The following is a 23,088-nucleotide window of genomic DNA, read 5'->3' on the forward strand; positions in this document are numbered from 1 at the left end:
AGACAAGTCAAAGCTCCACGACAGGCCTCTCAGCCCACGTCAGCAGGTGTTAAAAGTATTTTCTGTGAAGAGAAGGGCAGACACAACCTCCCTTTCCTTGGAGGGCCGAGAGAAGTTGGCCTGCCTGCCCTAAAAAACTGTCTGGATGCCGACAGGCCTGGCTGAGGGGGAAATGAGACCCGGACTGAGGGAAACAAACCTCTTTGGGAAAAGCAGGTCCTGGGCTTCACGCTCTTCAAGTGCCAAATTCACGTTCCACTAAAGTCAGTGACAAACTCCCCAAAAGGCTTTCGCAGCAGCAAGGTTAGGCTCTAAAAATATTTGCCTAGAGTATAGGACAGGTGAGGGGAGGGTCTCCTGTCTCATGGCTGGGGCACGGGCAATGCAAGCAACTGCTCTGCACCTCAATTTACTCGTCTGCAAAAGAAAGCCATTCTCTTTCTCTTGCTGCCTCAGAAGTATCTGGCAAGGAGCAATTCCTTCCCGCATGAAAGGTCATTATCTGCCCCTGGAGGCTGTCAGAGGGCAACATCTTTCCATCAGAGAGGACGCAGGTGTGCAATACAAGTGCAAGCTGAAAGAGCCCACCTGTAAAAAACGGTGGCCAGTGCCTTTGCTACAGACAAGGCATCCTTCTTCTGCAGAGGGACAGCTTCGACCCATTTGCTGAAATGGTCTGTCACGGTGAGGACGTGTGTGTTGTTCCGGCTCGTCTCTGGAAAAGGCCCTACATGAACAGACATCAACACCCATCAGTCCCCAGCCAGAACACTGCATGCAGGAGGAAGCTACAAAATGCCCAGTGCCATGAAACAACTGCTGCAAAGAGGGTTATGTGGGGGAAGCCAACACCCGCTTTGCAGCAGCGCTCAGCTGGGAAACCTCAGTGATCTCTGTCGGTGTAACACCCTTGTCCTGCTTCCAGTCCAGGGCAGTGCTGGGCCCTCACGCTCAGGTGGAAGCTGCTGGGGAACTCTCTCGATGACGTGAATCAGGGGGCAATCCAGCAAGCAGCTAAGCTCGCCTGTCGCTCCTTCCCAGCGCACTCAGTGCCACCCCCATCACCAAGCTCTCCTCGCTACTGCGGGCTCGTGCAGCTTTCCCTCCCCACGGCCGATCAAACAACAGCCCGTTCGTCACCCGGGACCCATCAGAGATGCTTACCGTGAATGTCCAGTCCCAGCACTTCCCAGGGTGACTCCACCTTGACCAGCCTGACTTTGCGCGCCATGTTCTTGTTGTGCTCCGCGTTCTGGCAGGTCTCGCACATTTTGATCTGAGAACAAAAGACCCGGAGACTCTCAAGAGCGGCTGTGGTGCTGTCACACACAGGCCCGGCCTATTCCAAGACCAGGAGGAGGGCTGTGGTGTTGGGATTAGGTACCCTGAGTGAGTCCTCCGCCAGCCCCACCCCCAGTCAGAGACCAGTTTTCCAAGGCTAGACTGGTATCTGTCTGGGACCAGGACACTGATTTCCTGGACATAGAGAATGCGCTGGATGGAAGCTGCATCTCAGGAAAGTGGTGCCGCCTGGACAATCTTTAGGTTTTGTGGAGAAAGGGGAGTGTTGGCAACACTGAACCAGTCCTGAAGAGTCCTCCCCTGGAATATGCTGACCTCAGGGGAACTGGGCACGACACGCCAGGAAGTCCCTTCCAGTCCCACAAGATGTGCTCAACACGCCTGCCTGGCTTTGGAGCCACACACACTACAGGCACTTTGCCCCTTTTAACCTCCAACTCAGGGGAACTTCTTCAGTGCTCCCTGAAGGATACAGGCACAGTTCCCCCCATCAGCAGCAGCTTGCATCCTTACCCAGTCAACAACATCCTTCACGATGCCCAGCCAGTAGTACCGGCTCTGGATCCTATGCACGGTCTTCTTCTGCCCCAGGTGGCTCCCGATTTCTGTGAAGTGGCTCTCCAGGAAGACCTGCCGTCTCTTCTCGGGGTCCACGACCACCTCCCTCTTCTCCTCTTTCTTTGGTCCCACATAGTAGAGGCAGCCCCCTGCGGAGAAGCAGGACAGTGGTGGGGTCACAGCAAGAGGGGAAGCCGAAAAGCACCACCTCGTAGCACCATCTCTGGCTCAAGCCACTGTAGAACATCGCATACGCACACACATGCGCACGCATACCCCCAAAACAACCCGGCGATGGGGTCCGAGCCGAGAAGCCAATTTCCACATTTGAGAAAACAGATAAGGAACAACGCCCTTGCCTGCCAGGTGCTAAAATAGCAGACCTCATGAGATGTGTAGATAAGCTGCTAGGGAGGGCTGGGGAGGAGCTGATGGTCGTGGTCCATGTGGGCACAGGTAGCAGAGAAGTCCTGAAAGTTAAATTTAGGCTGGCAGGACCTCCATGGTAGCATCCTCCGAGATGTTTCCAGTGCCAGGCGCAGGCCAGCTAGACACGGATTGCTGCAAGGTCTCAATGAGTGGCTGAGGTGTCAAAGTAGGGAGGAAGGGTTTAGGTTTGTTAGGAATTGAGGGACCATTTTGGGCGGGGGTGTGTCTGAACAGGAGGGATGGGCTCCACCTGAGCCAAAACGGTACTAAGCTGCTGCCACACAACAGTATGTCAGAACCAGGTCGCTCTCCCCTTCAGCACCCGCCTCTGCCGCCACGCGACACGGGAGACTGGGCGAGCTGGACCGTGGGGCTGGGCCACTCCGTGGCAGCGCTTCTGTCCTGACGCCCACCGCAGTGGCACACCAGCCGCGGGGAGACTTGCACAACACGAAGACAACCTGCCCCTGTCTCACCCACTGGTATGGATTTAAAACTAGAACGGACCCAAACGAAACCCGAGGGCTGCTTCCCGCTCATGGAGTGGAGCAGAGCGATGCAATCGACCCGAGCCCCTGTCCTGGGAGGACTTCCCTTGAAGCTACTGATTATCAGCCAGGGATGCCGCGAGATCCCTCCTGGGGTGCCCAGCCTCTGTGCCAGGAGGCGAGCGACCGCTCCTCCTCCCACCCAGTGCCAGGCACCCAGGGTCCGACACGAGCGGTGCTTGCGGCTGCTCCCCATCCCGTCGGCTCCCACGCCGGCCTCGCGCTCCCGGCACCTGCACGCAGGTGGGCAGCCAGGCTGACACGGAGCCGCTGTTCGCGGGCAGGCAGGAGGGGCCGAGGGCGCCGGCTCTCGGCTCTGCTCCTGCTCCCTCCGGCAGCACCCCCGGCTCCCGTGCACAAGACCCGCCACCGCTGCCTGCAGCCATGGGACGCTGACCACGTCAAAGCCGAGGGCAGCAGCGGCAGGAGAGCCTGGCTGTGACCCGGAGCCAGCAGGAAGAACAGCCAGGGTCGCACCTCTGCCCCCCATTCATTTGCCCACAACCAGACCCCCCCACCACCACCGCCGTGCCCCAGCCTCTCCGTAGCTGCACTCGCGTCTTGCAGCTGCTTTCCCCCGCAGAGGCGCGGGGTGCCCGCCGGGCGCCGGGGTGGGAGCCTCCCCGCCTCACCTTCCACCACGAATTTCTGGGCGTAGCGCCTGAGGTTCTTCCTCTTGATGGAGCAGAAGCTGGGGGGGAAGCAGCCCTCCGAGAGCAGGCGGTAGATGTCCTCGAACTTGGAGCTGGGGCCGCAGGACTCCACCACCTCCTCCTCCGCCACCTGCAAGGCGGAGTCCATGCTCCGGCAACGCGGCCCCCCGCGCGCGAGCCCCAGCCCAGCCGCCGCTGCGCCTTTCACAAGGGCATCAGCATCCCTGCCCGCTTCCCAGCCCAGCCCCGCTAAGGGCATGTGTACAAAGATCTCCGTCGCCAGCGATGCAGGCGGGATCTCTGCCCGGCACCGCGGCCTGCGAGGCTTGATCCGCTCCAAGCCCTTCGCCGGCCTGTTGCGGAGGCAGCGCGCTCCCTCCCTGTCCCCCGTCACCGCAGGCAGCAGAAGGCGATGGGGTATTTCCTCCCGTCACCCGCTGTCGTGCTTCACGGCGGGGCTGCGAGGCTAAAGGGGGGTGGGTTTCCCTTAGCAGAGGGTCCGGCTGTGCAACGACCCCGGAGAGCCAGGCCGAAGCCTCGAGCCCCTGCCAAAGCTTCTGCAGAGCCGCCACCGCGAACCCGCTGGCCTTCCACGGCCAACTCGACGGCGAATCCGTCTGTGGCACGGCGCGGGGCTGGGGGCGCCTGCCCTCGGCCAGGCACGTGTACACCTGCCGGGACTGCCCCGGTGACTCGGCCTGCCCTCCGCCCGGGCGCCGCGCCACGCCGCGCCGCGCCCCACCGCCGGCAGCTCGGCCGCGCCTGGCGGGAACGCGGAAAGAATGGGCCGAGGCTCCCGGCAGCCGCCTGGCGAGGGGCGACGGGGTCACCGCCACCCCCAGCAGGCCCAGAAGCAGCGGCCAGGCCCCAGGGCCGGACAGGGCCCACGACCGTCGTGCGGGGCACCGGGGCGAGCTCGGCGAGGGCAGCGGGAGCCCAGGGTGGCATCGGCAGGGGCGCACGGCTCGGGCACGGGGGCGACGGCTGGCGCCAGGAGCGGGCGACACCTCCACGGACGGCGCCTGTCGCTCGCAGCTCCGGCACGCGGGGCCAGCACGAGGATTCGCACCCGAGGCCCCGCACCGCAGAGCTGCTCCGGAGCCCGGGGGCAGGTTCGTGGTGGGCACGGCCCGGGCTCCGGCAGCGAGGCGCTGGCCTGGTGCCGTGGGGTGACGGGGCCGGCGCACCCCAGGAATACAACGCCGCAGGGCTCTCGTGCTGGGCCAGGGCGGCCCAGGGGAGCTCCTGGAGCCGGGAGGACGCGGGGCCGGGGGAGACAGGCAGCAGGGGGGGAAGCCTCCCTAGCTTCCCTTCGTGTCCTGCCTGGGAGGGGAATTTGCCGACGCTCCCTTAGCCGCGCCGGAAGCAGGGGCGGGCGGAGCCCTTTCGCTGCCGGACCCGCACTTCCGCCCCCCCAGCCCGCGGTCCGGCGCCCGTCAGGGCCCGGGCGGGAACGCGGCGGCGGAGGCAGGTTCCGGGCCGCCATGGCGGCGCGGGGCTCCTGGGCCTGCGCCTGCTTCTACACCGACAACGTCTTCCTGCCCCGCTACGGCCTGCACGTGCGCTACCGCGACGGGCCGCAGCTGCGCCGCGACTACGGGCCGGTAACTGCGCAGAGCTAAGGGGGGGGGGGGGTTGTACAGCGCCGTGCACCCCCTGCCAGGCCCCTGGGGGTCAGCATGGGGGACCCCCACTCGCCCCCTCTACCCGGGTGACAAAGAGCCAGCTTCAGCCCCAAGCAGCCCCCGCGTCCCCGCGCTCGGCCCTTCTCCGCTCGCTTCCCGGGGTTCCCCTCGAGCGGGACCCGCCGGCTTCTCTAAGCCCCGGGGAAGCGGGTACGCCGGCAGGGTCGCCGGACCTCCAGGCCGCCGCCGTCCGCCATCCGCCGCCAACCTCTCCTCCCGCTTGCAGGCGCTGAGGAGCCGCGGCTGCAGGAGCGACGAGGATTTTACCGCGGTGCTGAGCGAGGTAACCCGTCCGCTTCCCCAGACGCGGGGTCACCGGTGGCGCGTGCGAGGGGCGGCTGGGTAAGCGCGAGCAGAGCAGAGCGGGACCCGGTCCAGGCGGCTTTCTTCCAAACAAACCCAGGGAACTTCTCCGCCTCTGTTCGTATGCGGGTAGGTAACGCTAAAGCGTCCGGGGACGCGGGTCGCGTGACCCCCGACGGCGGAGTCACCTCCGGAGAATCGGGGAAAAGCAACGTGACGGATGGAGTTGGCGCACGCTGCTGGTTGCTCTCCTCCCCTCCCCTCCCTAACACCCAGCCCATCTTTCTGATACAAATCGTGCCCTAGCGTGAGACCAAAGGTATGAGCTCCCTTCCAGCACCTGAATACGGGGCTGGATAGTCTCACACTCGCTCGCTCACAAAGCCAAGTTAACCCTGACACACTCAGCCCGCTATAACGGGCCTCACGCTCCCTTCCTTGGTGTCTAATCACGCTGCCCTAACGAACTTCTCTGACGTTTTTAGTCCTCCTTTTATACAACGCATTTATAAAAGGCGGGGGGAGCGCACTCCGATTGCAGCACTGCACTCCCAACGGTCCTACGCTCTTCCCATGCCACACACAGGTGACGACTACTGCCACTGACGTGCAACCGTTTCTGCGATGGTGCTGTCTGCACTGCTGTCTGCAAACTAAACTTATAGTTCTTGCACTGTTTACGGGAAAGGACCCTCAAGCACCAACGCATCAGCCTAACCCGCGCAACTCTTTCTGAGCATAAGTTGGCCAAGCAAAGCTGAGTCTCCCAGCAAAGATGTCCGGTAAAGGAGACCACAAAAAAAAAAGCAAATACCGTGGGGTAAATTTATATTGAAGTTGCCTGCATGTTGCAGCAAGAGCAGCTTCTGCTGCTAGAGACAATACTTTTAGCGAAGCAAGAGCACGCTCCAGAAAGGACTTTATCTGGGGTTGGTGCAGGCCCAGAGGTAGATTCTCCAGAAGGAAGGTACCCTGCCCAGGTACACCTGGGTTTAGACCTCTGAGAATGGAGGACGTCAGACAGGGGGCGAGCGCTCTCCAGATAATTCACTGCTTCCTCCTTTTGCTTTGGAGTCCCAAACTTAGCTCAGCAGGTGGTTTATTAAGCTAGAGCAGCTGCTTTCTCCTTGCGTGACAGCTCATTCCACAAGAAGAGCTTCATTACAAGTCTCGTCTCTCTGCTACCAAACCCTTAACACTGGGCAACGCACGCTTAGCCAGGACCTAGACAAGTTGGAGGATTGGGCCAGAAGGAATCTCGTGAGGTTCAACAAGATCAAGTGCAAAGTCCTGCACTTCGGACAGAACAATCCCAGGCACCGGGACAGGCCGGGGGCTGACTGGCTGGGCAGCAGCTCTGCAGAAAAGGACCTGGGGGAGACAGTGGACAATAAGCTGAATATGAGCCAGCAGTGTGCCCTTGTTGCCAAGAAGGCTAACAGCATCCTGGGCTGCATTGGTAGGTGTGTTGCTAGCAGGGCAAGGGAAGTGATTATTTCCCCCTATTCAGCACTGCTGAGGCCACACCTGGAATCCTGTGTTCAGTTTTGGGTTCCCCACTACAGAAAAAATAAGGATAAATTGGAGAGGGTCCAGTGGAGGGTGACAAAAGTGAGGGGGGCATAATTAATGAGGAAAGACTGAGAGAATTGGGCTTACTTAGTCTGGAGAACAGGAGACTGAGAGGGGACTTAATAGAAGTCTGCAACTACCTGGGGGGGGGGGGGGTCAAAATAGGATGGATCTAGACTGTTCTCAGTGGTGGCGGGTGACAGAACAAGGAGCAACAGTCTCCGGTTTCAGCAAGGGAAATTTAGGTTAGATATTAGGAAGAATTTTCTCCCAAGGAGGGTAGTAAAGCACTGGAACAGGTTACCCAGGGAAGTGATGGAAGCTCCATCCTTGGAGGTTTTCAAAACCTAGCTAGACAAAGTTTTGGCTGGGATGATGTAGTTGGGGCTGGTCCTGCGTTGAGACAGGGGTTGGATTAGATGTGACCTCCCGAGGTCTCTTCCAACACTAACTTTCTATGATTCTTTGACTTAGGCCAGACTTGTCAGAACTCACGTAGGGCAACTACTTTCACAGGCAATGTAGTCTCCTTTTCCAAGGGCCAGGGCATCTGCAGTTCCTGTTTTCTTCCACAGGGTTGTTTTAGAATTTGTCCTTGAACCTTAATGAGAGGCTGACTCAAACCTCTCCTTGCCCTTTGTACTTTTCCAGCCTATTATCCACCCTTTACTGACTCACAAAAGCCACAGAAATACATGCCTCACTCAAAGAGGGGCACACCCAGAGATGATGTGTGGATGCCAGCTGCTTTGACTTGGTGAGTGAGTTTTGTTATTACAAAAAGCATTTGCTTTCTTACAAAGACAGTCTGTCATCTCTTCGTAGATTGAGAAAGAAGTGCAGCGAAGGAAGCAATTAGGTCGTGACGCCATAGAAAGGAAAGCCATCATTTCACAGCAGTACAAAGCAAAGCATCCAGAAGTGTACGTCCTCCAGGTACCACGTATACTGCAGTTGCACTCTACTGACTACGTAGGCATGTACCTTGCAGATGGGCAAAGCCTCTTCTGTGCCTTTATATGTCCCTGGACACACTCATGTGAAAGCAAAGTGTCTTTCCCACCCTGAACATGTTTATGAATCTCTACCAAAGCCAATGAGACGCTGGCCACGGTTGCCCTCTTACTCCTACTTGATTCTAAAGCAACTTTAGTCAAGTCGGAGGTAACGCAGACAAAACTGAGAGCACACTCAGGCCCTGTTCTCACATGGCCATTGGAAACATTAGTGTTATCGGGCAGATAGACCACAGCACCTAAAGAGAGGCCAGTAGAAAGATTAATTTAGGTGCAGGTCGCTACATTCTGCAGGGAAACATTCAAAGCTCAGCCCTGTCACTATCACGCTGAGAGCCTGAACCAAGGCAAGATGTTGAATCTAGTCAAAATGACAGTTTGCACTGATCTGCTAGGTCGTGAGCGCCCACAGGGTGACTTGTGCGCTCTCTGTGGTGACAGGCAAACAGCTCCCACCCGTAGGATTGTGGGCAGGTGCCAAGGACACAGCTGCATGTTATAGCTCTCTGCTTTCAGCCTTTCGAGGGCACCTCTCTAGCTTTGGCCCTAGACACTTGCAGCTGGTAACGTGGTTAGGCCAAGGCCCCTTCTCTGAACACATTAAGGAAGCTGTGGACGTTCATTTTGTTTTTTGGCTTCTCCCCATGAACACGAGGACTCGTTCCTGGCCCCCGAGTTCTTGGAAACCGTGAAGTATTGCACATCGCAGGCTGCAGATCTGCAAGGCCTCCTGTGCCTCCTTGAGGCCTTCTCAGGTAAAGCCATGTCACTCATCGGTAACACAGACAGTCCACACACCAGAGCCTCGGCAGGGAAGAGCACTGCTTTCAAACCACTTCCTTGCTATTGTAGTCAGAGAGCTGGCCGGAGGCCACTAGGATGTTGCCCTCTTTATCCTCAGGGTCTCTAGGGAGGCAGTAGCCAGACATCAGTGCCATCCCCCTGGTGACTACCACTGGGCTAAGACAATGCATTTTGGCTCTGCTGCAGGGTCACTCTGTGGCCTTTGCATATCTGTTTGAGGGACTGGATTTTTTAACCCCTTTTCCCTAAAACTGCCAGTTCAGACCATCTCCCTTTACCCAGTATGGCTCCCATATGAGCAGATATGTCTTTATTGCTCAGTACCAAGCTCAAGGTTTTTCTACTTCTCTCCAGATGCTCAGAAGGACCTTTCTGTAAAGGAGAAGTTGACAGGATATACAGTGAAAACTAAGCATCACACTGTCAGTCTCAAAGTAGAAGGTTGCTTTTATTGACCGCTTCAGCTAATGCTTCCTCACCACCACCTCTTTCAAAACCTTGTAGCCACTAGACTGGAAAACCTGGAAGCAAAGCCCTCCAATGTCCAGTAGTAGCTATAAACATGCTCCATTGCTGCAGCAATGATAACTTTTTAAATAACCAAAGCAGCCCGGGGAAGCTGTTGTAGGACTGTGGTAGTGTCCAGCTAGGCGAGTTTTACAGCAAGAATGTTCTGCATCTCTTCCACCCATCCTGCGCTGCGATTGTACTTACTAAGAGATTCCTGCTTTCTCTTGGCCAGATAAGAGGATCTATCGACTTCCCGTGTTCTCCAAGGAGTTCTGCCGAGTCTTCATTGAAGAGCTGGAGAACTTTGAGCAGTCCGACATGCCCAAAGGCAGGCCAAACACAATGAATAACTACGGGGTATGTACTCTTAGGACACTTAGAAGAGATCCTTATCAGCCCAGTTTCCTTGCAAGCTTCCCAGTCCATTCCCCTCCAGCCTGTGCAGACTGGCTTAGCCTGGCTAGTAAAACTGCATTAGAACCTGATCTGTTACTGAGTGTAGAAACTACTGCCTGTCTTGTAGCTGCGAGCACAGTATGTTTCTTGCAAAAAGAGAAGTCCAGCCAGAACCTCTTAACATCAGGCTCATAACACCTACCAGCCACGCAGGTTGCAAACCAACTCGGGACACAGTCCAGGCAGAGTCCGTCCTTCAGGAGACAGGCTTTGATAGTCCTGCTGTACAGCTCCACTCTAGCTGCTTCATCATAGAGCTCATCTTTCTTAGCCATCTGCTCAGGGCCATTTCTGGTCCAAGTCCCACATCCTCTTGCCTTTCTGCATGGGCACAGGAAGCTCCCGTACCCTGGCACACTCGCCGCTCTCCCCAGAGCTTGTTTTAGAAAGCAAAGTGACGACCCGTGCTAGATGCACCCTTCCTGGCATGTCGCTCTGAGCTCCCTGAGATTCTAGAAGTGCTCCATACACACAGGACTTGGTATTGCAGGGCCTTGGCAGTTTACATGTTAAATCTGTGCTGCTGAAGAGCTGGATTGGCAGCCTTCTGGAATCCTGGCCACATAAGAGGGCCTCTGGAAGAGCTAAATAACCAATATGGACAGGCCAAAATCCAAATAAAAGCTGGCTGTATATCATCCTACCCATGCCAGTGTCAAACCTATCCCGCATCTGCTTCCCAGCCTGAATGCAGCCAGCAGCCTGTAGCTCTTTCCAATAAGCAGGGAGGTTGGCAGAGAAAAAAACTGAGCACTGGGAGGCTCCACAGCAGTGCTGAGGAGCTAGCAGAAGGAACCAGACCACTGTCTGCCTGTTCCCATTTGCTCTCTCTCTCTCTCTGGTACAGGTCTTATTAAATGAGCTGGGGCTGGATGAAGCTTTCATTACACCTCTGCGTGAGAAATACCTGCAGCCTATCACAGCGCTGCTCTACCCAGACCTGGGAGGAGATTCCCTGGACAGCCACAAAGCCTTTGTTGTCAAGTATGCACTACACCAAGATCTGGACTTGAGCTGCCACTATGACAACGCTGAAGTCACTTTAAACGTGTCCCTGGGAAAGGAATTCACTGAGGGCAACTTGTATTTTGGAGATTTCCAGCAGGTACCAAACATCCCTTTCAGAGCAGCTCTTTCTTGCTCAGCAGAACAGGATCTGGCCATTAGCTTTGCTTCGAGAACTTACTGAACAAGGGAGCTAAAAGGGGAGCTATTAAGAGGTTTGGCGCTCACAGATCAAACCGGAGAATTTTCATTGGGCTGATTTTAGGTTTCTAATCTAAGAGGAGAGAGTGAGTAGGGAGCTGTGACTTTGGAGGGGCGAACATTTAGTGAGCTTGTTGCCTGATACCAGTTTGCCTGCGACTGGACTCAGTCACAACCGCTCCGTTCTGCGCTCTGTGCAGAAGGATGTTCATCTGAACTCCTCACAGCAGGAAACTAATCACAGCCAGTTAAGCTAACTGCTGTCACTCAGAGATGATCCAGCTAACTGTCATGTCCGAAACGAGAGGGAAAGCCTTCCTTCATCCCTATTTCAACTAATTTTGAGGAGGTAGAGAAAACTCTCCAAAAAGACTGAAAGGAGAAATCAGTTACCTTCAGACAAGATGCAAAACTAAAGCCAGAGCCACTTGTGGCCACTAGGTCTTTCAGCCAAGACCCCCATGTGCTGACCATACTGCTGTGAGACTCTGCATGCCTGAGTTCCCTGTAGCCACTGTTCACTACCCCCAAACAACCGCACTAAATGGTTTAATGTGGTGATGCTCAACCAGGGTGCTGGGGCACCCTGTGGTGCCTTGGGATCTTTTCAAGGGTGTTGTGGGTGCCACATAATGGCAGCTCTGTTAGGTTTGCAACTGTGATTCACAAGGTAAACCAGAGATGTCAAACAGAAATCTAAAGCTGTGGTCTTTCCGAGTTCTTTGCAGCAGGATAGCCACTCTACTGCTTTTCTGTAGGTAAAAAGGTAAAAACTAAGCTGGCATTTTCCCAGAGCTGCCTCCAGTCCAAAAAGGTTGAGCTACAGTGGTTTAACAGCTCGCAGCTCTCAGTGCAGAGGCAGGTCCATTGCAATTGCGGTTAAGCGTTCCCGGCCTACAGCCTAACAAAGGGCTTTGGGGAGAAAGGTGGGGGGGGGCCGTGAAAGGATGCTGTAACCATCTGGGAGAGTCAGCAGCAGGAGAGTATTTTTGTAACCTGGTTTCTGCCTCCCCTGTTTCCCAGGCTCCAAGCCCAGTGCCAAGGTACATTGAGATCGAGCACGTGGTATCTCATGGCTTGCTTCACCGGGGAGGGCAGATGCACGGGTCACTCCCCATCACCTCTGGGGAGCGCTGGAACCTCATTGTGTGGATGAGATCGTCTGCCATCCGCAACCAGCTCTGTCCCATGTGCAACAAGAAACCGCAGCTGGTGGAAGCTGAGGGGTTTGGAGACGGGTTTACGAGAAGCCCAGAAGGGGACGAGCCTGAGACAGTGGATTTATGCTCTGTATTGTAGCAGAGGACAAGGACTGAACTGGCCAGACTGCACCAGCTGAAGCGAGCTCCTGCCCAATCGAACCACAGCGACCACCCCAGCACAGAGCAGGGAGTCAGACTTTACCAGCACAAGTGCAGTAGTTGGCCCTTGGCAATGGTTAGCCCAGTTACCCAGTATTGACTTATGAGAGCCGCCTATGTGTATGCGCACTCAAGTCGTCCTCCACTGAGTACGTCAGGCTTGTTCAAGCTGCCCCAAAAGGCTGAGCCTTAAAAGCCAAACACAGACCCCGGTGTTGCTCTACAAGTGCAAGTGTTTCACTCCTTGCGGCTTCACATCCCCGCAGAGAGCACTGATGCTGCTGTTTCCAAACAAGCAGGAACCAGCTGCAAAGGCGAAAGAGTTGGAAGTGGAAGAGCTCTAATGGAAGGCGAGCCGAGGCAGAAGTGACCCCTTCTGTGGGCCGTAGGGGTGTCCCTCTGAGCTGAGCACTGCTATAAATGTCACCAAGAGAGGAGCAAATGCGGGAGTGCTGACTTGGGCACTGCAGCCGTCTGAATTCCTGAATTTGGCACTGAGGGCCCACTGCAAACGGCACAGAGACAGATGATCGCACGTCCCGGCTGGCTCTGGACCCATCAGTTCAGGACATTAATTCCAGGCTGCAGATCACGTACGCCAAGAGCTGATATTCAGGATGCCAAATCCCTCTGCCTTCGGTTGCCTCGCTTGACTCCACGGAAAACAAACTCTGTGTCCCAAATACACAAATACGCCATTGTCATTATTATGGGCCTCTTCGCTTCATTTACTTTGGCTCCCATGGTACCCTGTATGATCACTCTCATTTGCATAATTAATGATGATGAAGCATCACTGTCATAGTTTACGTGAAAAGCTTTAATTTTAAACCTTCCCAGCAGATCTGAAGCATTTTGGGCTTGCTGTCTCATTAGCGTGCAGCACTGATGAGCTTTTTCATTTGCAAAACTCATTAAACCGGCATTTTGGAAAGGGAAAACGCCGTTAGGTCTGCACGCTGAACCTCAGGCTCGGAACAGAAAGGATTCTTATTCCTCGCTGTTTTCTGCGTTGAGAAAACCAATCACGGGCTCTTAATTTCCTTCAGCCGGAAATGTTTGCGCTTCTTATTTGCATTTGAATTACCCCAAGAAAATTAAGTTAATGAAAGAGAAACCTGCCAGGCTGTCTGCTGCTGCCTGGGGGTGCGAAACTCAGCCTGCAAATAGCTCATTAAACAGGCAGGGGCTGGGGGAGTGAGCCCCTGCTCCTCCTCGCAGGCTGGCAGCCGGGTCAGGCTCTGCTCCTGCCTTTGCCCTTCAGTGGGCTCAACTCCTCAGGGTCTGCAAGTCCCCTTCATGGCGGGGTTGCAGGGGCTGCAGACCCCGGAGGAGGCAGGGCAAGCCCCCGCCTCTGACCCCAGCCCTTCCCCTGGCAGCTCCCGGATCACGTGGCCTGGCTCCACCGGGGGCCCATAAAGGGGTCGGAACCAACGTGCCTGGGCCCGCGCTTCCGGCCGGGCCCCGCCCAGCGCCACACCGCGGACCGGAAGTGGGTCGGGAGATCACCGCAGCAGCGGCGCTCGGCCCCGGGCACGGGCGTCCGGCCCCGCTCGGGTGAGCCCCTTACCTGCGGCCCAGCCGAGCCGGGCGGCGGCGGCGGCGGCGGCGGCGGCGGGAGTCCGGGGGGGGGCGGGGGCAGAAAGGGAAGAGGCGCCAGTGCGCATGCGCAATGCGGCTGGGCGGGCCCCACGCGGCGGGGTGGAGGGAGGGATTTAAAGGGTCCAGGGAGGGGGGGGGTCTTAAAGGGGCCGCGCGCTAAAGGAGCCCTTCCCCAGTGGTGCAGGCGGGGGAGGGCAGCTGGGTCCTGCTCCCGGGACCGGGTTTCCAGGCAGTGAGATGAGGCCGCAGCCGTCGGGCCGGCCAGGATGTCTGGGGGGGGTTGGACCGGACCCAGCGCACAGACGGGACGGTGCCCGGCCGCATCCATGCCAGACGTCAGCCCGTCCCAGTCTCGCGCACGTCTCCTGGACCGTCCCGACGCTGTCCTGGACGAGCCCGTTTCACCGGCCGAGGGATGGCAGCGCTTCGCCCCTTCTGCCTGGGGGACGCCGACGGGCTTGCCTCGGAGACGGGGAGTCGGTCCGGAAGAAGCTGGAAGGCCGGGACGCCTCGTGCACGCGAGACACCTAAACTCCCCCGGGATTCGGTGACCGTCGGCGCCGCCGCGGATGGGGTCGTTCCCCGGCTCCCGCTTGCCCCGACTCCAGCGTCGCGCGGCGGCCGCGCTGCCTCCTCGCCCGAGCCTCTGCCCTGCCCGACGTTGCAGATACCGATAACGGAGAGAGGCCGCGGCGAGCAGAAGGACGCGCGGGTTAATTCCTGCAACCCTTGTAAAACCGGCTGCAGGACCTGGCTGCGGTTACGCGGCTGCGTAGCGGAGATCGAGCTCGCGTCGGGACCCGGGTCCGAGGCCGCTGCGTCTCGCACGCGTGCAGAATCGCTGCCTGCCGTCGCCCGTTACGGGACGGAGCTGAACTTCTCCAGGCGTCCGTCGCGCGGGACTTCCGGCGCCGCGCCACGCGGAAACCTTCCTTTGGGAAATCGGGCTGAACTTCTGATTCATTTGCAATGAACTCTTGGACTTTTGTGCTTGTAGATGGAAGAAAGGCAGCTAATTAACGGACTAGCTGGGAAATGTTAGCAAAGAGAGAACGCTTCCCTGTACCAATTACACTGATGCTGCCTTCCTGTTAAAAACGACGAGTGTAACGAGCTTGCACCCAATCACAGAGTGCTTGGGCCACGCCGCCCATTGCCGGGGTGTTGGGCTGAAGGAACAAGGTGCCGGTTCCCTTCGGGGAAGCAAACTGGGGCATTAAAAATCCTTCCTTGGCTGGCGGCTCTAATCAGCATTTTAAATCATGACGTAATTGACTCTCCTCCATTCAGCTCCGAATGGAAACGCTCCTTGCGGATGGCAAATACGTTGTCAGTGACAATTTCAATCGCGCAGTGAGGTCCAGTCACTGCCAAGGAACGTGCATCAGTCCTTCACACGGTGCAGAGGGTTAGGTGAGGGCACGGGTTCGGGAACAACCTCAAACCCTTGCATCGTGCGAGTAAGGGCGAAAAGAAATGATGGATCGTGCAGTGGTAATTCTAACACCGCTGCTCTCTCTCGCAGGAACCACTTCTGACAGCTAAAAGGAGGAGGGCACAGAGGCGGACGAGGACATCTCCTGCCAACCCGAAGCAGGGAGGCCTGTTTGGACAGCAAAGGAGAGTTGTCTCATGAACGGCATAGTGGAGATATAGGGGTAAGGTCCTCCGCTAGATTCACATCTGCTCTCAGTGCTGCGCTGTTAGATTTATTTTACGGACCTCCTGGGAAGGGCTTGCTTAGCGAACCCCGATTTTTAGCCACCGGTCTAACACATCCACGTAAACCGTCCCTAAAACTGCAGGACAAAAGAAGTGACGGGTGTAGGGCAAGTCTGATGTACTTCAGTGAACCTAGCCTTGACAGTTATTTCGAGATGAGCACAACTGGGGGGTTAAGCAGCATGGGTCATGTAGCTCCAGCTAGCGTGGGCAGAGAGCTGCTGGGTTGGGGATGCCTCTGGAGAGTCTCCCCAGCTCTCAGGGGACCTGATCAGTTTGGTTTTGCTGTCCTGTGTTAACACCACGAGCAACAGCAAAATAAATGCTTTAAAGCAGGACTCCCGGCGCAATGGCTCACAGCCAGTCCAGGAAACGGTCCCGGAGCCGGAGCGACTCGCGAAGCCGGCAGGAGAGGAAGAAGGAAAAGAAGGGACGAAAGAGCAGCAAGGATTCCCGCAAAAGCAGCCCCTCCCCCACGAGGAAAAGGGCCTCTGGGTCTCACCGCCGCAGATCCAGCTCTGCTTCCACTAAGGAAGGTAAGAGCAGGTGGGCGCAATGGCCACCATTGAGCGCTGGCTTTTCACCCGGCTCTGTGAGCAGCCCTGGGGCAGATGCACAATGAGGGCTGAGGTAGGGACACTCGCCACTTCCTTGTAGCTCAGTTAGCAACAGGCGCCTTCCCACAGTCACCTTGGCACAGGCTCCACACCCATTGCTGTCATCTTCTGATCTCTAGAGCCCAAAGATATCAGATGTGCTGATCTGTCACCTTTGTGCTCTCCCTATCGCCCTCCACCCTGGTGTAATCTCATTAAAGCATTAGCACCTTGGGATTTCACAGCGGCTGCGCTGTTCAGGCATCTAAAGAGGAGCAAAACCCAAACTGCACAGCAGGGTAGCGCGGAATGAGAGCGTGACAGTCTCCCCAGCAGGTTTGGTGGGAGCTCTCTCTCTCTCTACAACCCCCTTTTCGCTGTGTTGCAGAAAGAAAGAAGAGGGACAAAGATAAAGAAAAGAGGGCGGCGAATACCTCCTCCTCTGAGACAGCATCTTCATCCTCCGAGACCTCTTCCTCCAGCTCCTCTTCAGACGAGTCGAGCGACAGCGAACCCAAATCGAAAAAGAGGCGGCATAGCAAGAAGAAGCGAACGAAGCAGAAGGACAAGAAGAGGAAGAAGAAAAAAGAGAAGAAGAAGCTGAAAAAGAAATGCAAGGAGAGGGCTAAGGAGGAGAAAGCCAAGGCAGAAGGGGCACCTGGCCCTTCCCTGGAGCAATGGCAGAAGGACTCTCTGGTGGAATCTGGTCCAGGTAATAGCTGTGTTTCCACCTGCTCTGTCAGTGAGCAGAGAAGTGATGCAGTCAGGGAGAAGCCGTTCGTCTCTCCCACACTTTAATTAAGCGGATCTTTGTAGCAATAAAAGCTGATAAGCCTTTTGCTCTCTTTCCCGCCCAAGCTTGATGCCTTCCTGGGGAACAAATATAGGGGCCCAAAATCAGTGGTTTCTTGGTAATCTTCCTAAAAATTCAGAATGAAAGGACGTACCCGCACATGAGACACTGACCGAGCTTCTGGAGTCGGCAGTTAAGGCGAGGTGATAGTTTCCAGTATATTTTTTTCCGCTCAAAGGAAGTTGGTAACACCAGGTAGGACTGCCTTTGTCTGCTCACTGCGGACTGCGGCTTGATCTTTTGTACAGGACCTGGCACTGATTTAAGGTGCAGATCCCACAGTCCTCCCACTCCTGTGTCTCCTGGGTGAATCAGGAGTGCAGGAAATCCATGATCAGAAGCAACATTTTGAAAGCACCTCAGAGACTTGATAGAGACGGAAAAGCAGGGACCTTCTCTGAGGCAGTGCCTTTGTCTGCTGGACCCCACTTTCCTCCTCTCTGATTTCCAGGGGAGTTAGGTGTCTGGATACCTTTTGAGGATCTGAGCCTTCGTCCCTGCGTGTCTCTGCCAGTCAGTGGAATTTAGGGTCCTAAAACTGGTTAGGAGTTTTACCCCAGACCTTAAATTGGAAATCCAAGTGCTGCTGGAGTCTGTTAAGTAGCAAATCAGATGAGGCTTGTGTTGCAGAATCGCTCATCTGGAGGGTCCCAGAACTGCCTGGCTTCAGCTCAGTTCAGATATTCTGACTTCTTTGGAAAACACAGCAGTGTTATATCACTGGGAGCAGAGGTGTGCTAATGCCAAGTGCTCTTGAGAAGCTTACCTGTTGTAACCTTGGACCAACTGCAGTTTCCTTATGGAGACGGGGCTCTCTCCCTGCCGGGGGCATGGGCAGGCTTGAATAGTTTGCTTGTAACCTCTTTGGGGTGGCCAGCTCTTGGGAATGAGACTTGTCCCCCATGCGATGGGCAGCATGCTGCACAAAGCAGCGCCCCTGTAAGGCCCCCGACCCCGACTTCCTCCAGCGGAAAGGGCCCTGTGAGCGCAGGTTCCTCTTCAATGCTCTCACTGAGGTTTGCATTCCAGTTTTGACAGATGAGCAAAAATCCCGAATCCAAGCTATGAAGCCCATGACGAAAGAAGAGTGGGACGCAAGGCAAAGTGTCATAAGGAAGGTCGTGGATCCCGAAACGGGGAGAACAAGGTACAGTCCCAGGGGAACAGCAGCCGAGGAAGGAGGGGGTCTGGGAGCAGTGGGGGAGGCAGGTTCAAATCCACAGCGCTCTGATAGAGCACGTGGAGCTGGTTCACAGACACGTGGCAGGATCGGAGCAGTGAATGAGATAAATGATCCACCCACCTTAGTTAACCGTGTCCACACAAGGGACAAGAACGCTCATCTCGGTGAAGCCGGTGGAACAATCGGGTGTTTAGTAAAGGATGAGGTGGCCGATGGGGTCAGCATTAGCTCCTTAAGAGTTTCCTGTAGCAAGGTGGGAGCCTACACAGATGTAGTCAGAGCCCCAGTGTTAGTGACGGGAGTCTCCCAGTCCCTCGCCACCTGCTTCCAGGGGCAGTTGCTGTCTGCAGCGAGCTCCTGGGCCGTCCCCACGGCATCACATCCAGCCCTGCTGCCACGGTAGAAGCTGAGCCCGGCTCCAGGCCTAAAGCAGCTCAAGGCCTAAAGCATATGGGGCCAGAAATCCCGTGTAAGCTGTGTTGGTCTCTGCTTGAGGAGGAGAGATGCAGAGGCTAGGTGCAAAGCCAGAGGGAGAGGAAAGGGGCTTGCTGTTTGGAGATGGGCTGGGTCTGTTAGGAGAGGCTGTCGGGCTAGGCACTGCCCACGTACCCTTGAGCGCGCCGTGCTCCCACAGAGAGAGCGCAGGGAGCCTTGTAGGACCAAGCCTTGGGAGACCCTGAGAGGTGCAGCACCCGGGCTCCAGAGCTGCGGTCACTGCAGGTAGATCTGGTTCATGCCTCATTACCCAAGGCTGAAGGCACATTCCCTTCTCTGCCAGGGAGTGGCTCCGTTTCCCGAGCTAAACACAGGTCTGAGCCAACAAACCTGGCTGAGAGTCCCTGGCCCGGGCACTTTCTTGCCCGTCACATCTAAAACGCAGACTTGGGCCACTGAGAAAGCTGGGGGAGGAGGCAGATTGCCCCTCTGCTCCAGGCGGCTGCAGCCCAGGAGCCAAAGAAAACATCACAGTCAGGAAGCAAAAATGACCCAGTTTTTGTGAAGCTGCCTCTTCAAGCGAGCAGGAATTATCAAGCTGAAGAAAACTGGGTGTGACAAGGCCAGGCTTAAAAATAGAAGGCAGCTGCAGGGCTCGGGGGAGGGGTTTGCACAAGCAGATCCCCTGGGATCAAAGCCCACTTTGCTCCATGGCTTCTGCTACTAAACTTGCTGCCCCTGTCCTGGTTCTCTGCACGGCCAAGCACATCTCCAGCTTCTGGGTGCCCAGCAGCTGTAGTGGGGAGGGACTGGCCTGAGAGTTGCAGCCTCCTGCCTTGCAACGGAGGCTGTCAGCGCCCATTAACTTCAAGCCGGCGCAGAACCACGCCAGCGCCTGTTGTCTGTGCAGCAACGCTGCTGGTCGTGGGACTGGCAGATGCGAGATCCCTTCCCCTTGGAGCACAGCTTCTCTGTGGCCTGCTGGTGCGATTGGCTTGATTAGCATCTTGCTAGCATCATGTAAGGCTGAGGAACGTCAGGCCTGACAGAGCTTAGCTCGCGGAGCGGCCAGGTGGGGGGGTCATGCCCAAAGAACTGATGAGCAGAGCTGTGCGTTTGAATCCGGCTAAGATTGGCCACAACATGGCTCCCGGTGTCCTACCACGGGGCCTCCTGGAGTTGCTCCCAGCTTAGCAAGTAGAAGCTGCCGAGATGCTCCAAGCCTATGCCAGACTGTTAGAGCTGCATCTGGCCCCAGCCCCAGCCTGCGCTGCGCCTCCTTCCTGGTGCCAAGCCTGCCGCATCCCTAGAGAGTACACAGGATGCCAGGCTGCGGCCTGTCTGTGCTGGCAGAGCCTCTCGACGCTGTTGGAGAACAGGCCGTCGCCAGCACAGAAGGTGCCTCCGGCATCTCCATCAACACGTCCAGCTTGTTGGACCTCTTCTGATGTGAAACAGTACCTCCCAAGGAGAGGCTGGGTGCGGGGGAAAGGCAGTGAAAAGCCCAGTCACTCCTCAGGCAGGAACAGCCCTCCGCCACCTTCTGCTGCTGGGGAAACAAAACAATGTGTTGCTTACGGTCGGCGCAAACCGGCTGGTCGGCTCTACCGGCCGCGTTGATGTGCTTTTGTTCCAGGCTTATTAAAGGAGATGGAGAAGTACTCGAAGAAATAGTCACCAAAGAAAGGCACAAAGAGATTAACAAGGTAGGTCATCTCCTCATTGCAAAGCCTTTCAGGTTCCCACTGAGAGGCCGTCTAGAGGCTTGAACGCAGGACCAAGATTCCTGGCTCTGTTAGCCTTAGACAGCTGGGTTTCCCTCCCCCGTCTCCGAACTGGGACAAGCGGTGTCCATCCAGCAAGGGCAGGAGGAACGTGGAGTCGAGAGCGAGTTGTGCTCGCCCATCTTGGTGTCACAAGGAGATGGGCTGTGTGGATGGGGGAGAACAGTGGAGGTGCCAGGCCTCGGGTTCAGTAAGGCTTTTCATGCTGTGTTCCTTAATGTCCTCCTAAGTAAACTAAGAAGTTAGTCTGGATGAACAACTGTCAAGTGCATGCCAGACTAGTTATCACGACCAGTGGTCAGTGGCTCCACATCTAACTGGGAGGGGTCGAGTGGGGTTTTCCACAGGTCTGGTGCTGTTCAGTACCCTCACTAGTGGCTTGGAGGATGGAAATCAGCCTACACTTGATCTACTTGCTGTTGACACCAAAGTTGCGGGGAGCAGAAGACAGTCTGGAGGACATGGTTAGGCTTCAAAATGGCCGTGAGAAATTAAAACAATGATCAGAAACACATTGAATGAAATTCAGCAAGGACAAGTGCTGCATTGAGGGCAGAACAGCCAAGTACATACACACACAGAGGGAAGGACTGGCTGAGCTGCAGTCAGAGAAAAAGGACGTGGGGGTTTTGGTGGACCACAAGCTGCACTGGAGTCAGTGTAGTATTGCTGAAAAAGTCTAATAGCATCCTTGGGTGTAGCAACAGGTATAGGAGTATCTCAAGCAAATCAAGGGAAAAGATTTTTCCAGTCAGTTCAGCACTGGTAAGGCCTCACCTGCAGTACTGCATCTAGTTTTAGGCACCGTACTTCAAGACAGACATGGATTAATTGGAAAGCGTCTAGAGGAGAGCAGCACAAATGACCAGAGTCTTAGATAACACGAAGTGAAAGGAAGGGTTAGAAGAGTTGGGGTTATTTAGCTTGGAGAAGAAAAGACCAAAGGGGGTTGGTAAATCTTCATACACAAGAGGTTGTTATCAAGAGGATGGTGATCAGCTGTTGCATCCACAGGCCACAAGTGTTGGGCTGAAAGCACACCCAGGGAGATTTAAGTTGTATATTAGGAAGTGCTGTCATGCGGAGCGGGGTCAAGCCAGGGGACAGATTACCAAGAGACACTGCAGAATCTCCATCGCTGGAAATGTAAGCGCAGTGTCGAGAAATGTTGGTCTGGGATGACTTAGAGGCGGTTGAGTGGGGGTTGGACTGAGGTCCTCTCCAGCCCGGCTTTTCTGTGATTTTTGAGCCACTGGTGTTGGCAGTTTTCCAAGCTCTTTGGGGGTGGAGGGAAGTCCTTGGCCTGATTTTTGTGGGGGGCATCTGGCCTGTAAGCACTTATTTGTCTGTTCCTTTGCAGCAAGCCACCCGCGGAGATGGCCTGGTCTTCCAGATGAGGACAGGGATGCTTCAGTAACTGCCTGAATTGCAACCTCAACAATAGAGGTGTTTTCTTTTCATGCTTCCCAAGGCCCTAGTCTGCCAAAGCAGGTAGTTAGTTCCCTTTTGCCCTGCACTGACAATGTTATTGTGTTCCTGGTGACCTGTTGGGACACTCGCCCTATGGACATTCATGTTTCCTGCTCTGTGTAAGTTGAGTGTCTGGGGAAAGGAGTGACACTGATGGTACCTCTGCTCCTCACTCAGCCACAGCTTCTCTGCCCTCTGTCCTGGCTGTCCTCCGCTGCTTGGTGGTTTAAGCAGCAAGCACTGGTGCAGCAGCTCTCATTTCTCCCGGGAGTTCAGCACAGCTGAGGTCTGGCAAGGAGAGGATAGGCCAACCCAATGATTACCACTGTTTTGCCTTTAAGAGCAACTCTCGTGATGGCGAGCCATACGCCAGTCTCTGGCAAACACCCAGCTGGCAGAACAGCTCAGTTCGAGGGCTCTCCCTGCCGACTAGCACTTCTGCATGCCTGCTCTTCCCTGGCTTAGCGTCTGCCCAGTGCTTTGAGGTTCTCCAGGAAACACAGGGACCCAGTTGCACTGAGCTCCAGGGTGCAGTCACGTCCAGGTCCCATCAGGTGCTGACTCCCACTGGCTGGGGGCAGTCAGTAGCACCTGACACGGGACAGACTCAGGCTGTGACTTTGCACTCGTTGCCTGCCCTCAGGGCTTGATGCTGCCCGTACCATGCATGGACGGGGGCATGCTTTGCAGAGGTTAGGTCAAGCCTTGCCCGTGTCCCTGCACCAATAGGATGCCCTTTCGCTACAGGGCACTTACCTGGGTTGTGTGTCACCCTAGGGAGCACCACACCATGTCCTTGTGGTTGGGGAGTGCCAGGGTCTCTCAGGAGAGAACTGTCACGTGGAAGCACCCTGTTTTCCAGGAGGTTTTTTTCCCCGCTTAATGTTGGTGAATCTGAAACCTAAAAATAAACTGGTGAAAGGCACCTTTGTCCTGCTGCATTGATTTGGGTGGCCAAGAGGGTCTCCAGGCTGCGGTTATATAAACCACCAGCTTCCTAAAGGTGCTGGAGTAGGGAGGGGTTTATTCCACGCCTGCCA

At 56.0% G+C, this 23,088-nt stretch overlaps 2 protein-coding genes across 4 annotated transcripts; both read left to right on the forward strand.

The window, feature by feature from the left end:
- The first annotated feature begins 4,974 nt into the window (after nt 1-4,974).
- Nucleotides 4,975-15,663, forward strand: OGFOD2 (2-oxoglutarate and iron dependent oxygenase domain containing 2). 2 transcript variants are annotated; one of them, XM_019486741.2, is made up of 8 exons: nt 4,975-5,094; nt 5,402-5,458; nt 7,876-7,986; nt 8,722-8,821; nt 9,613-9,737; nt 10,684-10,941; nt 12,066-13,960; nt 15,531-15,663. In XM_019486741.2, exons 1-7 carry the CDS (start codon nt 4,975-4,977, stop codon nt 12,339-12,341), a joined length of 1,047 nt encoding a protein of 348 aa, XP_019342286.1. In that variant the 3' UTR covers nt 12,342-13,960; nt 15,531-15,663. The 2 variants fall into 2 exon arrangements, with proteins under 2 accessions (XP_019342286.1, XP_059569392.1); XM_059713409.1 differs by lacking the exons at nt 4,975-5,094; nt 5,402-5,458 and adding an exon at nt 5,465-5,607.
- ARL6IP4 (ADP ribosylation factor like GTPase 6 interacting protein 4) lies at nt 15,572-22,973 on the forward strand. Of its 2 annotated transcripts, none has more exons than XM_019486744.2 (6): nt 15,572-15,663; nt 16,064-16,263; nt 16,712-17,035; nt 18,206-18,323; nt 20,431-20,500; nt 21,939-22,973. In XM_019486744.2, the coding sequence occupies exons 2-6, from the start codon at nt 16,077-16,079 to the stop codon at nt 21,993-21,995; spliced, it is 756 nt and encodes a 251-aa protein (XP_019342289.1). In that variant the 5' UTR covers nt 15,572-15,663; nt 16,064-16,076; the 3' UTR covers nt 21,996-22,973. The 2 variants fall into 2 exon arrangements, with proteins under 2 accessions (XP_019342289.1, XP_019342290.1); XM_019486745.2 differs by having other exon boundaries at nt 15,574-15,663; nt 16,061-16,263.
- The last annotated feature ends 115 nt before the right edge of the window (nt 22,974-23,088 follow it).

This window comes from Alligator mississippiensis, chromosome 10 (assembly GCF_030867095.1).
Source record: "Alligator mississippiensis isolate rAllMis1 chromosome 10, rAllMis1, whole genome shotgun sequence".
Taxonomy (NCBI): Eukaryota; Metazoa; Chordata; order Crocodylia; family Alligatoridae; genus Alligator; species Alligator mississippiensis.